Source organism: Pleurodeles waltl, chromosome 1_2 (genome assembly GCF_031143425.1).
Source record: "Pleurodeles waltl isolate 20211129_DDA chromosome 1_2, aPleWal1.hap1.20221129, whole genome shotgun sequence".
In the NCBI taxonomy this organism is placed as follows: domain Eukaryota; kingdom Metazoa; phylum Chordata; class Amphibia; order Caudata; family Salamandridae; genus Pleurodeles; species Pleurodeles waltl.
Window position 1 is genome coordinate 1090589270 of NC_090437.1, and position 17551 is coordinate 1090606820.

Sequence of the window (17551 nt, forward strand, 5' to 3'; positions counted from 1 at the left end):
TAAGATACACGGATAACTATCTTGAAGACTGCTCAAGAGTTGTCTCTTTCCTTCATAACCGCCGTATCCAAACAGCAATGGACTGCATATACCTGTGTTGGTAAACATTTATAATCTGATTATGTTTATATATCTAGATATGGGTATTTCTTTAAGAAATAGGTTTAAGTACTATTTCATAATAATAAAATATATACATACTCTTTAAGCCTTTTTAACAAATGTGTGTGTATATATGTATATACAAGTATGTATACAATGTATGTATACATATGTGTGATTATTATCCTATGCTTAACATGTTCATAGGTCATTGCATAGTTCCTAGATAAGTTGTTAGATTAGATACTTGTGAATTCCCTGCTTTCATTTTAGCTAGCACAATGAGCAAATGTTATCTTAACTATTTTATCAGCAAACATTTCGTGTTAGAAATTTGAGGAAAGATAAGATGTTAGAAAAGTACACAAATAAATTAACCTTAAATATTGCTAATCTTCAAAGTCTGTGTTTATGCAACACAACTTTAAATCTCATAATATTCTATACATTACATTCCTTACACATATATTCCCTTTCTGTGTAGTTACATATCGATTTATTTATATTTTAGTCCTACTGTACAAGAGGAAGAAAAAGCTTTACTCTCTCTCCATCACCCCATACTATCAATCTATTCTCCATCCCTACTGTGACTCATCCCAAGCCCATTCTACTACTATGATCTCAAAATCATCCTGCTAAACTCTTCCCTCCCCTACTGCTCCTGGCTCACCCTGAACCTCAGTTTACCATAATGATCTTCCAAACAACCCTACTAAATTCTCCCTCACTTACCTCACACTTGACTCATCCAAAACCCCTTCTACTACTATGACCCCTTTTTCCAGACTCCTTCCTCCTCCATCTCTCCTTTACTCATCCCAAGCCTCATCTTATTACTACAAATTCCAATTAACACTTCTTTATCACTCCATTATTCTATTCAAACCTACAAACAAACTCACATATCCTCTGCTCAAATCAACTCATTCTAATACTGTACTCGTATTTCCCTATACTAATCCACCACTAATTGTTTAGGGTTACAGAGTAGCGTGCTACTTGCCAAAAAGTGCTTTGACACCTCGTCAGTGGTAGTTAAGCGCAATATAAATACAATTACAATTCACCCCACTACAAATCCAATCCACCCCTCACAATTCAGTCCATTTCAGCCCAATCCTATCTACCCCACTCCAATCCAATACACCTCCCCCAATTCAATCAACTCCAGTCAGTCCACCCCACTCCAGTCAAGTCCGATCCACCCCACTCCAGTCAAGTCCGATCCACCCCACCCCAGTCACGTCCGATCCACCCCACTCCAAGCCAACCCAGCCTACTCCAGTCCAAACCAATTTGCCCCACTCCAACCAAGTCTACCGCTACCCAATCCACCCCACTCCGATTCAATCCACTTTAATCCACGTCCAGTCCAATCCAGTCCACATTAATCCACCCTACTCCAGCCCAATCCACCCCCAAACCACCTTAGTCTACCCCAGCTCAATCCAGTACACCTCTTCATTCAGCCCACCCCACATCAGTCCAGTCCACCGCATTGCACTCCACCCCACGCTGGTCCAGCCCACTCCACTCCAATCCAAAATAGTCCAAACCAATCCACCCCACTCCAGTCCCCCCCACACACGCACTCCAATCCACCCCCCCACACACGCACTCCAATCCACCCCCCCACACACCCACTCCAATCCACCCCCCCACACACCCACTCCAATCCACCCCAGCCCACCCCACTCAGTCCAAACCAATTTACCCCACTCCAGCCAAGTCCACTGCTACCCAATCCACCTCATTCCAATACATCCACCCCACTCCGATGTAATCCACTTTAATCCATGCCCAGTCCAATCCAGTCCACAATAATCCACCCTACGCCAGCCCAATCCACCCCACTCCAAATCACCTTAGTCCACACCAGCTCAGTCCAGCCCACATCAATCCAATCCACCACATTGCAATCAACCCCCGCCAATCCAGTCCAGCCCACTGCAATCCAATCCAGTCCAGTCCAATCCAATCCACCGTAGTCCCCCCACACACCACTCCAGTCCAGTCCACCCCAACCCAATCCACCCTTTTGAATCCAATCTACCCTTCAGCCCAGTCCGCCCCACTAAATCCAGTCCACCTCACTCCACCCCATTCCAATACACCCCAATCCGATACACTCCACTCCAGTCTAATTCACCCCCACGCCAATCCAATACACATCACTTCAGTGCAGTCCCCACCACTTCAATCTGCCCCATCCCAATTTACCCTGCCAGTCCACTCCACCCCACTCTACCCCAATCCACCCCACCCAGTCCACTGCACTCAAATCCAATCCATCACCCCATTACAGTTCTCCCCAATCCAGTCCACCCCACTGCACTTAGTCCCTCCACCCCACACCAATCCACCCCACTCCACTCAAACCACCTCACTCTACGCCAATCTAATCCACCCCACTCTTCTATCCGATCCACCTCAGACCTTAATCCATTCCAACCCACTCCACCCTGTTTCACCCCACTCCACTCTCTGCCACTTAACTCTTTTCCCCCCTACTCAACTGTACAACACTATTCCTCCTAATCAACTATACATTCCAACAAATCCACACTACGAAACTTCACTCTGACACTTCACGTCACTAACTTATAGCCAAGCTGAACCGCAGCCACATTGGTGTACAGCATAACAAAACACAGTGCCGAAGCCAATAGAGATCTTGTATAGGCGAGACGAATTGGCTTTGTCAATGCTTGTTTGATTCCTGTCACTGACCAGTTTCATCCACCAACCCAGGCTGGAAGTTGGTTCCATGAGATTTTGAGACTTTCTGTCAAAAATTGTTTTAATGTTTTCCTGATAAGCAGGAAATTTTGAGCGTGTATCTTGGATGGCTTTCCATAAGAGTTTTACTAAATATAGTTGCTAAGATTGGCCAGATGCAAATGGAAAGTTTCTCTTTAAAGAAGGTTGTATATTATTATTCTGAGAGATGTCTCTTGACTTTGTCACATCCAAGGTCAAACTGCTAAAACCAGTCTCATGCCTCTGATGATCCCTGCCCCCACTATTTTAACAGTTGTACAGTAGATATTACACCAGTAGCTGCTGGATTGATTAGTCATTCTTTTCAGTCAGTTTAAGTGTTGAAAGAGCTGAAAAAGACTTGGGCGTCCTGTATAGAAAACAAAAATGACCCAAGCAATTATCAACAGACATCAAACATGTTAGTTTACTGAAGATCATAGGCCTACAACTACTGCCACTTGTTGAGTCTCGCAATTACCTCATGGAGTTGGTCATGTTTTATGCCTAATCGATTAACTTAAACTGCAGTTTTATTTCCGTTAACCTCTGTTCTAGATATTCCGGATAGAGGGAATACTGAGTTGATTATGTAACTTGACCGGTCATGAGCCTTCAGCTTTCTTGACAACCCAGTCATGTTGAAGAGGTGGGAATGTCAGTCAGATGAGAGATGGCTAAGCTCCTTATAGGAGAGACAGGCAACAATCTGCTGTAAAACATGTTAGAACATTGGAATGTTGGGAGCTCCATTGAAAACAATGGAGTTCTCCGGGCTTCTAATGGCTGGTAGAAGCCCGGAGCTCAAACATTCCAAGACATGTAGCCCCCCCATAACTGGGATATACCGCCATTAAAATCCCGCTCCCTTGTTAAAGGCCTTCGGCTAGCTGGAGCGGGCCTTTAATCGCTGGAATAGCCCATTACAGTGGACTATAATGCTGTAATACTAAAATTTATATTTAAAGGAAGTATATGCATTTTACAGGCAGTCTATCAATGATTAAAGGGTCATTGGCCGAAGAATCATATGATAATTATCCATCCCTAGGACACTACTGAAATAGGTGTTCGATGGCATCTGTCGCTGTAGATACACATGGTATGCATGAGCTCGCCATCTGGTGTTGGGTCGGAGTGTTACAAGTTGTTTTTCTTCGAAGAAGTGTTTTCGAGTCACGGGACCGAGTGACTCCACCTTCTGTGCTCATTGCGCATGGGCGTCGACTCCATCTTCGATTGTTTTCTTTCCGCCATCGGGTTCGGACGTGTTCCTGTCGCTCCGGGTTTCGGAACGGAAAGTTAGCTGAAGACGGAAGATTTTCGACGGTATCGTTGCGATCCGGTTAGAGATAGACACATACAACGACGCGTTCAACATCGAAGCGCCTCGGTGCCCTTCGGGGTAGATTTCGGCACCCCGTCGGGGCCTAGTCGGCCCGACCGCGTGGAGGACAACGCCGATGGATCGGACCCCGTTTCGATTCTGCCCCGAATGCCACAACAAATATCCTTATACGGACCTACACTCGGTCTGTAATCTGTGCCTGTCACCCGAGCACAGCGAAGAATCCTGTGAGGCCTGTCGGGCGTTCCGGTCCCGAAAAACTCTGCGCGACCGTCGAGCGAGAAGACTCCAGATGGCGTCCACGCCAAAAGAGCGTCCACAGTTCGAGACAGAAGAGGAACAGGAGGAATCCTTTTCCATCCAGGATTCAGACTCCGACGAGCTACACTCTACAAGAACTGTGAGTAAGACGTCGAGATCAAACCTTAAAAAAGGAAAGAAGGCCCAGGGGACGCCACTGCCAACCGGCCATGGCTCCACCCAAATTCTCGGTGACCAACAATCGGCACCGAAAAAGGCCCATTCAGTGTCGAGATCGTCCGACTTCGGTCGAGACACCGGCACGCAGCCTCCTCGGGACCGAGAGAGTGCTAAACAGAAGCATCGACACCGAGAGTTCGGTGTCGACACCGATCGACGCCGAGACAGTGGCGCCGAAGACCATAGAGGCCAAGAATTTTCGGCACAGAAAAAGAGGAAGGTTACCTCGGAGCCGAAAAAACAATCGACAGGGCTTTCGGAGCCGAAAAAAGCGACATCAGACCCTGTTTCTGGCTCCTATACCGAAGAGCATTCTATGTCTTCTCAAATGAAGAAACATAGATTTGAACAAGAACTGCAATCCACTGACGTGGATCACACGCAAAAGCGTATCTTTATTCAGCAGGGGACTGGGAAGATCAGTACCCTCCCACCTGTCAAACGAAAGAGAACGCTTCAGTTTACTCCTCAGCAACAAACAACACAAAAGGTAACACCTCCTCCCTCGCCTCCACCTGTAACTCCGGCTTCGCCAACTTACACCCCGTCACATTCGCCAGCTCACACCGCCATGAGCCACGACGACCAAGATCAGGATGCGTGGGACTTGTACGACGCACCAGTGTCTGATAACAGCCCAGACACATACCCAACTAGGCCATCACCACCGGAAGACAGCACAGCCTACTCGCAAGTGGTGGCTAGAGCAGCTCTATTCCATAATGTGGAACTACACTCGGAACAAGTAGAGGATGATTTTTTATTTAACACCCTCTCCTCAACCCACAGCTCCTACCAAAGCCTGCCGATGCTCCCAGGCATGCTACGCCATGCAAAGGACATTTTCAAGGAGCCAGTTAAAAGTAGGGCAGTGACGCCTAGGGTGGACAAAAAGTATAAGGCGCCTCCTACGGACCCTGTCTTCATCACCTCTCAGCTGCCACCAGACTCTGTGGTGGTAGGGGCTGCCAGAAAACGGGCAAACTCACACACTTCTGGGGATGCACCTCCCCCAGATAAAGAAAGTAGGAAGTTCGATGCAGCCGGGAAGAGGGTTGCTGTCCAAGCAGCAAACCAGTGGCGCATCGCAAATTCACAAGCGCTGCTAGCGCGATACGACAGAGCCCACTGGGATGAGATGCAGCATCTCATTGAACATCTCCCAAAAGATCTGCAAAAAAGAGCAAAACAGGTTGTTGAGGAGGGTCAAAACATTTCCAACAATCAAATACGCTCCTCCATGGATGCAGCAGACACGGCCGCAAGAACCATTAATACGTCGGTTACCATCCGTAGGCACGCATGGCTCAGAACGTCTGGATTCAAGCCAGAAATTCAGCAGGCAGTGCTTAACATGCCAGTAAACGAGAAACTTCTGTTCGGTCCGGAGGTCGACACAGCTATAGAAAAGCTCAAGAAGGACACTGACACTGCCAAGGCCATGGGCGCACTCTACTCCCCGCAGAGCAGAGGATCTTATAACACCTTCCGCAAAACACCTTTTAGAGGAGGGTTTCGGGGTCAGGCCACACAAGCTAGCACCTCACAGTCCGCACCGCCCACCTACCAGGGACAGTACAGGGGAGGTTTTCGGGGCCAGTATAGAGGGGGGCAATTCCCTAGGAATAGGGGAAGATTTCAAAGCCCCAAAACCACTACCAACAAGCAGTGACTCACATGTCACACACCCCTCCCACACAACACCAGTGGGGGGGAGGATACGTCAATATTACGAAGCATGGGACAAAATAACTACAGACACATGGGTCCTAGCAATTATCCAGCATGGTTATTGCATAGAATTCCTGCAATTCCCTCCAGACATACCACCAAAATCACAAAATTTAACAAAATACCATTCACAGCTTCTAGAGATAGAAGTTCAAGCACTACTGCAAAAAAATGCAATAGAATTAGTACCAAGCACACAAATAAACACAGGAGTTTATTCACTGTACTTCTTGATACCAAAAAAGGACGAAACACTGAGACCAATTCTAGACCTCAGGGTAGTAAACACATTCATCAAATCAGACCACTTTCACATGGTCACACTACAAGAAGTGTTACCATTGCTCAGAAAACACGACTACATGACAACCCTAGACCTCAAGGACGCATATTTCCATATACCAATCCATCAATCACACAGGAAATATCTAAGGTTTGTATTCAAAGGAATACATTACCAATTCAAAGTATTGCCTTTTGGTTTAACAACCGCTCCAAGAGTATTCACAAAGTGCCTAGCAGTAGTCGCTGCACACATCAGAAGGCAGCAAATACATGTGTTCCCGTATCTAGACGACTGGCTAATCAAAACCAGTTCGCTCACACAATGCTCAAACCACACAAATCAAGTCATACAAACCCTCTACAATCTAGGGTTTACCGTCAACTTTGCAAAATCAAACATTCTGCCAAGCAAAGTACAGCAATATCTAGGAGCCATAATAGACACGACAAAAGGAGTAGCAACGCCAACTCCACAAAGGATCCACAATTTCAACAGGGTCATTCAACACATGTCTCCAAACCAAACAATACAAGCAAGAACAATACTACAGCTCCTAGGCATGATGTCCTCATGCATAGCCATTGTCCCAAACGCAAGACTGCACATGAGGCCCTTACAACAGTGCCTAGCCTCACAGTGGTCTCAAGCACAGGGTCACCTTCTAGATCTGGTGTTGCTAGACCGCCAAACTTACCTCTCGCTTCTATGGTGGAACAGTATAAATTTAAACATAGGGCGGCCTTTCCAAGACCCAGTGCCACAGTACGTAATAACAACAGATGCTTCCATGACAGGGTGGGGAGCACATCTCAATCAACACAACATAAGAGGACAATGGAACATACATCAAACAAAACTGCATATAAATCATCTAGAATTATTAGCAGTTTTTCAAGCACTAAAAGCTTTCCAACCAATCATAACCCACAAATACATCCTTGTCAAAACAGACAACATGACAACGATGTATTATCTAAACAAACAAGGAGGAACACATTCAACGCAGTTAAGCTTGTTAGCTCAAAAAATATGGAAGTGGGCAATCCACCATCAAATTGGTCTAATAGCACAGTTTATTCCGGGGATCCAGAATCAGCTGGCAGACAATCTCTCTCGAGATCACCAGCAAGTCCACGAATGGGAAATCCACCCACAAATTCTGAACACCTACTTCACACTCTGGGGAACACCACAAATAGACTTATTTGCAACAAAAGAGAACGCAAAATGCCAAAACTTCGCGTCCAGATACCCACACAAGCAATCCCAAGGCAATGCCCTATGGATGAACTGGTCAGGAATATTTGCTTACGCTTTTCCTCCTCTCCCTCTCCTTCCTTACCTAGTAAACAAATTGAGTCAAAACAAACTCAAACTCATTTTAATAGCACCAACGTGGGCAAGACAACCCTGGTACACAACACTGCTAGATCTGTCTGTAGTACCACACATCAAACTGCCCAACAAACCAGATATGTTAACACAACACAACCAACAGATCAGACACCCGGACCCAGCATCGCTGAATCTAGCAATCTGGCTCCTGAAATCCTAGAATTCGGACACTTACAACTTAGCCAAGAGTGTATGGAAGTCATAAAGCAGGCCAGAAGGCCATCCACTAGACACTGCTACGCAAGTAAGTGGAAAAGATTTGTTTGGTACTGCCATCATAATCAGATACAACCACTAGAGGCAACTCCAAAACATATAGTAAATTACTTGCTCCATTTACAAAAAGCAAAGCTAGCCTTCTCTTCTATTAAAATACACCTTGCAGCAATATCTGCATACCTGCAAACTACATATTCAACTTCCTTGTATAGGATACCAGTTATCAAAGCATTCATAGAAGGGCTTAAAAGAATTATACCACCAAGAACACCACCTGTTCCTTCATGGAACCTAAACGTGGTTCTAACAAGACTCATGGGCCCACCTTTCGAACCCATGCACTCTTGCGGAATACAATTCCTCACCTGGAAAGTTGCCTTTCTCATCGCCATTACATCTCTAAGAAGAGTAAGTGAAATTCAAGCGTTCACAACACAAGAACCTTTTATACAAATACATAAAAATAAGGTCGTCCTACGACCTAATCCAAAATTTTTACCAAAAGTTATTTCTCCATTCCATCTAAATCAAACGGTAGAACTACCAGTATTCTTCCCACAGCCAGATTCTGTGGCTGAAAGAGCACTACATACATTAGATGTCAAAAGAGCATTAATGTACTACATTGACAGAACGAAGAACATCAGAAAAACTAAACAGCTATTTATTGCATTCCAAAAACCTCATGCAGGTAACCCAATATCAAAACAAGGTATAGCCAGATGGATAGTTAAATGCATCCAAATCTGCTACCTTAAAGCAAAAAGACAACTGCCCATTACTCCCAGGGCACATTCAACAAGGAAAAAAGGTGCTTCAATGGCCTTTTTAGGAAACATCCCAATGCAAGAAATTTGTAAGGCAGCCACTTGGTCTACGCCTCACACATTCACCAAACACTACTGTATAGATGTGCTATCCGCACAACAAGCTACAGTAGGTCAAGCTGTATTAAGAACTCTATTTCAGACAACTTCTACTCCTACAGGCTAAACCACCGCTTATGGGGAACTAACTGCTTACTAGTCTATGCATACCATGTGTATCTACAGCGACAGATGCCATCGAACTGAAAATGTCACTTACCCAGTGTACATCTGTTCGTGGCATCAGTCGCTGAGATTCACATGGACCCACCCACCTCCCCGGAAGCCTGTAGCAGTTCAGAAGTTACCTTCAATTTTGTACATTTGTATATATATTACTTAATCCTTTAATAGGTACATACTTACATTTTTCATTGCGCGGGCACTATTACTATAGTACAACTCCTACCTCACCCTCTGCGGGGAAAACAATCGAAGATGGAGTCGACGCCCATGCGCAATGAGCACAGAAGGTGGAGTCACTCGGTCCCGTGACTCGAAAACACTTCTTCGAAGAAAAACAACTTGTAACACTCCGACCCAACACCAGATGGCGAGCTCATGCATACCATGTGAATCTCAGCGACTGATGCCACGAACAGATGTACACTGGGTAAGTGACATTTTCAATTCGTGCCCAGGTTTGAATGGCTAGTTGGGCCACCCCCATTTTCTATGCTAGATTTTAGCACAGGAGACACTATTCAGGGATATGTACGAGGTTGCATTTCCTCTCAGCCATGATTGATGATGGACCCCGAGATAAGATAGAATGATGATGCATGATCAGTCCCTCCTAGAAATAGTGTCTGTACCAGTACAGATGTTTTATTGAATCCCACAACAATCATGCTTATCGCCTCTACTCTTTAAAATAGAGGTTACACCTTTACACTTTACATTTTTGGCGATGTCAGTTAACTACCGTAAATATGCCAACTCTTGTGTTGTTTCACCTCACTAAGGATCCAAAAAAGAGTGGAGGAATTATTTAGCAAAATCCCTGTGTGGAGGGGCACAAATTATCTTTGTCTGCATGAGTCCAAATTTCCCGTTCATCACTTCTGATGCCATTCAGCAACAAGGTGATTATGAATGATCAACAATCGAAAGATAGAACCATGGCTACTCCTTCAAAAAGTACATTTAAAACTAAATTACGTTTTGTTAACGAATGGACATAATTTAATAAATTAACTCAATTATTTATCCAGCTTCCTTTAATATTCTTGAGAGGGACAAAACATTTTCTGCCCTTTGAGAATTGAGCTGCGGTTCCCAGAGCAGTAATAGATACATAATGTTTTTTGTCTTAGAGCATTAAACCCTAGTATCGGGGTTCCACAGGTTCTTTAAATACTGCAGCCTGGACTGTAATGGGTACCTTTGGATGCCTAACATTACCCCAGGCCTAAAGGAATTTCACTGGCTTCCGGTGCAAAAAGTATTCAATTCATAACTCTGTTTTTTAAAGGATATGAGAGACCGCAATCTGTAGTCTAGTTTGATAGCACACCTATTATTGTGAATTGTGTGAAACATATAGTGCTGCGCAGGGATGAAAATAGTTAACTCTGACCTTAACATGTTTTTTTTTGTGTAATTGTATTTATAGGATCGAGGAACTGGCTGTCTTATGTGCAAAATATGGGATTCCTCATATTGTCAACAATGCATATGGAATACAGTCTTCGAAATGCATGCATCTCATCCAGCAGGTATGTTTATTGAAAAGAAACAAAGACACTGAACTATTCTGACCTTTTTAATGAACACACAGTTGTTTTTTAATGATTTTTTTAGCACACCCTACTAATTCATATTATGAAGTATTATTTTTCGGTAACGCAAAAAAAATTAAGTAACGTTTTAGGTATCAGTGATCGCCACTGTTTTGTGGAGGAGCTGCTTGTCTAGATTATTATATTACCTGCAAAACCCAGCTTTTTATAAAAATGTCTAGCTACAGCATACGTCCCTTTCACTACATTTTCAGGTGTTACTACTGTATCATTATATGTGGAATATTTCACAACAATGCTTAGCATTATTTCCTTTATTAAATTTTTTAGAGATGATGCACTCAGAAATGGTCCAACATATATTACATGGTGCAGTTCGTCAGAACGATAAAAGAACAGCCATCTCGAATTGGGTTATAATCATGAGTAAAGTTGGATTTGGCTTATTGCTGAGTTAACAGGGATATATGTCAATTAAAGGCGAGCAGTAAGGACAGAGTTATAGCTTCCTTCCCACGCTTCAGTCATTCCCTGCAGCAGCCTTCTGTATGCAAAAGAGGTGGTGTTTACATAAGTAAAAAAAATAAGATTCCGGAAATGCAGGAGTTCTAAACCAATGGGGAGGAACACAGGCCCCTGCAAACTGCATTACAGATAAGGCCACAATGACTATTTCGACCAGTCGAGATTGCTATTGGAAAATACCTCAAACAGTGACCTTGCAGCTGTCCAGGGGAGCGTAGGCTGATTCACATTAATATTCTGGCCTGGTCAAGACGGATACCGGATCCGTCTTTCCCTGTTTGTAAGAGAATTTGTAGTTATGTGAACATTGATATGAGGACATGTTGTGGCCTTTAAGAATTTCTCACCGAGAGCTGAGAGAAGGAGGGATTTTCCAAAGGACCTGTGAATGAACATTATTAACTTTCTGCAAATGCAGGGTTATCTGGGAGATAATTACACCTTTTAATGTACCTATCATATTGCTTAATGAGGAGGTTGAGTTATTTGTGAAAATATTGTCCAGCAGACTGCTAGGTGCAGCTGACAGACTGATGCACTGTACGGAGGTTAACAGAGTGCTCTCCAAGCCATTCATCCTGGACAGAAGCATTAACCCCTTTGCTGCCAGGCCTCCCCACCCGCCCCCGTCCTCCCCCACAGGTGCCAGGCCGTTTTTTGGGCTATTTGGAGCAGTTCATGCTTATGCCCTCATTTTTCCCACATAAGCTACCCACGCCAAATGTGTGTCTTTTTGTTTTTTTCTAACATCCTAGGAATTCTAGAGGTACCCAGAGTTTGTGGGTCCCCCTGGAGGAGACCAAGAAATTAGCCAAAATACAGTCAAATTTTCGTTTTTTAAAAATAAATGGGAAAAAAGAGCTGTAGAATAAAGCTTGTGTTTTTTTCTTGAAAAGGCATCAACAAAGGGTTTGCGGTGCTAAAATCACCATCTTCCCAGCTTTCAGGAACAGGCAGACTTGAATCAGAAAACCACATTTTTCATCACAATTTTGGTACTTATTTGGACAAACCTAATTTTTACTATTTGTTGTGCTTTTAGCCTCCTTCCAGTTAGATACAGAAATGGGTGTTAAAACAATGCTGGATCCAGGAAAGTGAAACATTTCTGAAAAGTAGATACAATTCCTACAGAAAAAAAACAACTGAAATAAAATAAATATTGAAATTGAGGTGAAAAAAACAATCATTTCTCTCCAGGTTTTACTCTAACTTTTTCCTGCCCTGTCAGATTTTCAAAAGCAGTATACTGTTACCTGTGCTGGACTCTTCTGGTTGCGGGATATATAGGGCTTGTAGGTTCATCAAGACCCCTAGGTACCCAGAGCCAATAAAGGAGCTGCACCTTGCAATGGGTTTTCATTGTCTACCGGGTATACAGCAATTCATTTGGTGAAATATAAAGAGTGAAAAATAGGTACCAAGAAAACCTTTATATTTCCAAAAATTGGCACAAGATAAGGTGTTGAGAAGCAGTAGTTATTTGCTCATCTCTGAATTCCGGGGTACCCATACTGGCATGTGAATTACAGGGCATTTCTCAAATAGACGTTTTTTTTACACACTGTCTTACATTTGGAAGCCAAAAATGTAGAGAAAGACAAGGGGCAGTAACACTTGTTCTTCTATTCTGTTGTTCCTCAAGTCTACCAATACAAATGGTACCTGACTTGCGTGGGTAGGCCTAATGCCGCAAGCAGGAAACGCAACATGGACACATCAAATTTTTGCATTGAAATCTGATGTGATTTTGGCCTCTCAGCCGGAACCTAGGTAAACCCAGAAAAGCTATACATTTTTTAAAACTAGACACCTAGGGGAACCCAGGATAGGGTGACTTGTGGCGCGCGCACCTGGTTCTGTTACCCAGAATCCTTTGCAAACCTCAAAATCTGGCAAAATAAAACACGTTTTCCTCACATTTCGGTGACAGAAAGTTCTGGAATCTGAGATGAGCTACACATTTCCTTCCACTCAGCTTTCCCCCCAAGTCTCGCGATAAAAATGGTACCTCACTTGTGTATGTAGGCCTAGTGCCCGTTACAGGAAATACCCCAAAACACAACGTGGGCACATCACATTTTCCCCCTCCAAAAAAACTGACCTGTTTTTTGCAAAGTGCCTAGCTGTGGATTTTGGCCTCTAGCTCAGCAGGCACCTAGGGAAACCCAGCAAACGTATACATTTTTGAAAACTAGACACCGAGGGGGAACCCAGGATGGGCTGACTTGTGGCGCTCTCACCAGGTTCTTTCACCCAGAATTCTTTGCAAACCTCACAATTTGGAGAAAAAAAACACCTTTTCCCAACATTTCAGTGATTGAAAGTTCTGGAATCTGAGAGGTGCCACAATTTTTCTTCCAACCAGCATTCCCCAAAGTCTCCCGATTAAAAATGGTACCTCACTTGTATGGTTAGGCCTAGTGCCCACAACAGGAAATGCCTAAAACACTATGTGGACAGGGTGGGGGGTTGTTGTGTGTGTGTGTCTGAGTGTGTGCATGAATGTGTGAGTGAGTGTGTGAATGAGTCTGTGTGTATTGTGTTGTTTGCGTGGTTGTATGCATGTGATTGAATGCGTGTAAGAATGGTGAAGTGAGTGCGTGTCTGCATGTCCACGTTATTCCCCCTGGAAGTGACCCCTGCCTAAGGGGTTGCTTCCCTTATCAATGTAAACAAACAAAAAATCCCTGGTGTCTAGTGGCTAATTAATATAGGCCGATCTGCCCCCAGGGGTGGCAGAAAAGGCCTAATAAAAAAAGGAAGCAAGCGGAAGATGTCTCTTACCTTAAGAAATGGGTTAGTACTAAAGATGTAGAAAACTGCGTTGCTGTTTCTGATTTGCCATTGCGACCCTTGCCATGATCACACCATGCCAAAATTGCAGAATGTATTAATAGCTTATGTGATTTTCTAAAACGGATTTGGGATTCAGTCTTTCACAGCAATTTTTCTTCTACAGTTTTCTTGTAGGTGACTTACCATACTCCTCTTTTGCTTAAATGTGTTAATGAGATGCTGTCAGTATTCAAGAGATTGACACGTAGATTTTTTGTTTGGATTCTGCCTAACTAGGGATTATTACATTTTACGATTTTGCATTTATCTGTACTTATGTTATTGGGCCTTCAGTGTAATTCGTGTCATTTTCATTGTACCACATTTTGACTGTTCTGTAATAAATACAGTTTTTACTCGATTTTAATCTAGAACTCAGCCATTTATGCTTCCAATATTTATTTCACTCTGCTAATTTTCAGTTTTCTGATGAGGAGTTTAGTTTCTAACTGCTAGTTCAACTGGAGCTGGATTTTTTTTTTTTGACAGATAACAGGGTACTCACATTTTGGGGTTAGGGTGATTGTTGCCATCCGACTCCCACAATTGGAGGACATGAGATGGGAGGAGGAACTACCGCACCCTAGAGAAGTGCTGATTAAGTTGAGTTTTAGGTTGAAACAGGTCAAGATATTACGTAGACTGTAATTTATATGCTTTGGATTGCACCTGATGGGGTCAGCAAAGACAGCAGTGTGAGAGGGTTTGGGGAAGAAGGCATCTTTGTTTGCATGCTATTGGAATGTTCCACATACACTCTTCTGTGGGAAAGTAGGGGCTTTACTCTCAAAAGTGCATTTTTAAATTAACAAAGCACCTCTTTGGAGAGAACGGGGTGGAGAAGGGAGAACTCTACAGTTGTGAATGATGGTAGTATGTTGCGACTCTGCCTAAAGATGGACCATCGTCACTCCCCCAGATATTAGTAGTTGGTGTTGTAACATAGACTGGTACATATGGCTACTGAGAGAGTGTTTTATGGTGATAACAATCCCCCAGTAAATTTGGAAAATCTCTAATCCCTGGAATGCTGAGGTGCAATCCAGTGATGTACTGTTGTCTCTTATTTTTCATAGCCTTCTACTATGATAAAGGCTGTTAATATGCTATGTTTTATTTTATTGTATTACTTCTACCTCTGGCATGAGGATTACAGAGTAGGAAGATTCTTTGTAAGAAAAAAAAACTGGAATTAGTACTTCAGGTGTGAACAAACCAGCACAGAAAACTAGAGCTATCTTTGTGGTACTTTATTAAATATTTTGGAGGTGTGAGGGATAAGTGCAAGTATAGAAAATATTTTTCATATAACGTATTGTGTTAGTAACTTTAAGAAATGTTCTCAGTCTTCGTACTTATTGTTTTGTAGAACGTGGTCATTATCATTTCATTCTTTGTCAAGTTTTCTTCCTTTTGAAGCTGCACCAATGGTTTAGTTCTAGGTACCTTTTGTTCTGGCAGTCAGCAACTGTTGTTGTGCTTTAAAGTGACAAGTATGACCCCCTTTTCATAGACAGAAATGTCAACAAATGCAAGTCTTGGAGACCGACTAATCGGGACCATGGATTTCTTTATGGTGCTGCTCTTTCAAGCCATTCAAAATGCTCTCCCAGTCTCCATGGCCTTGATGCCAGAAATACTGAAGCCTGCATGTGTAAGCCCAAGAGCTCTTACCCCAATCAAAAAACAATCATTGGTTTTACTCCTGCTTTTTCGAGTTGGGAAGACTGGATTTTTACAAAAATCAGAATACCCAAGTTTTTAATTTGATTCCTGTTGAGGATTCTCTGTCCGTGCAAAATCGTACCCTTTGGCCCACACTGAGCCACCACTGCCCTTACTAAGGTGAAGCTAGCAGTGCTAAATTTTCTCAATCGGACAACCATCCTGAATCCATACATTGCACAACTAGCTAGTAGGAGCCCACTTTCATTCCAGAGATTTGTCTTCATTAGTTAAGTGCTGGGTCAGTTCATTCTGAGCATATTGGTCTCTGGCCTGTGTTTTGCTTTTCACTAAAGACCGAGCTGAAAATACTCATGCACTGACGGAAAATCTCTGAAATGCACTTCTTAGTCCGAAGAAGACATTTATTATTTCACTACGCGAGGTTCCTAAAAGGAGATTAGCAGGTTGAAAGCACACGTTTAAAAATGATCACAGCAATGAAATGAAAACATACGTGAATGATTCTCCACTGCAATATACACAGCAATATATCTATCTATAGTATAATGCAAAGCAAATAATTTATAAAAATACATCACCGTAGGGCCTGCCAGGTGCTTCATCTTTCTCCTGTCAGCAAGCCGATGACCCCATTCGACTGTGAGAAAGAGAGAACTCTACCCTCACGGGAAATATATATATGTATCAGGCATCCGACGTCTGAATCCTGATTGAGGTCTCTGAATCTCCCACTGTCGAACTAGGTCTCTTTTATATCTTCAAAAAATGAAGAAGGAGCTTTCTGGAAAAAACCCTCAAGTTGCGCAAGAAGTATTCAAACATGCTGGCTAGTTTAGGTATGCTTTGAAAATAACACGTTGGGATTTGGCCACAATCCCAAGATGTCAAGTCAAAGCAAGGCCGTTCCCTGCCGTCTGAGTACATTCCTATCAGCCAAAGCCCTTGGTGGGAATTAATACGAGAACAAGACAGAATGCACAGTTTACAATGTGGAAAATTGCGGGCAACCTTTAACATGGCAATGTCTAATGCTACAATAAAGTCAATAGGCAGAATGAAGCTAAGGCTAAACTGAATACAAAATGGAGTCTGTAACTGGTGAACACTGTACAGCTAAGCCAGTTGCAGAGTGGTGCAACACAGTCAGTTGTCAAAACAAACATTTCACTACAGTCTGTCAAGACCAGGTGTCCATGGTGTCATGTGAAAATCTTATCTAATAATTGCTTGTGTCTTTAAAAACTATGTAGAACAATATTTCTCACTGTTGTGGTAGAAAATCATTTTGAGAAACTCCTTAATCTGTATGCCTCTGCTAGGAGAATCCCCCTAGTCTTGGACTTGAACATGGCACTTCCTGTTTTGGCACATAATTTGTTAAATCTCTGGTGAAAAGTGATTCACCACTTGGTCATTTATGGGAACCTATCTTTAGGTAAAAACAGGGCAGCCATTGCATGGTGGGTTTCGTAAATTTTAGAATGTTCTGACTTCTCATATCTAATAACTAAATGTGTACGCCCATGAAGTAAAGAAAATGCAGTGTTAGTTTATTTTAATTGGCGTT

The 17551-nt window shown here is 43.1% G+C and overlaps 1 protein-coding gene across 1 annotated transcript in view; it reads left to right on the plus strand.

Moving 5' to 3' along the window:
* Positions 1-17551, plus strand: part of SEPSECS (Sep (O-phosphoserine) tRNA:Sec (selenocysteine) tRNA synthase) — a 196384-nt gene that overhangs the window by 98203 nt on the left and 80630 nt on the right. The window contains exon 6 of the mRNA XM_069202162.1: positions 10806-10908. Within this exon, the coding sequence (XP_069058263.1) occupies positions 10806-10908 (103 nt within the window). The remainder of the gene's footprint in view (positions 1-10805; positions 10909-17551) is intronic.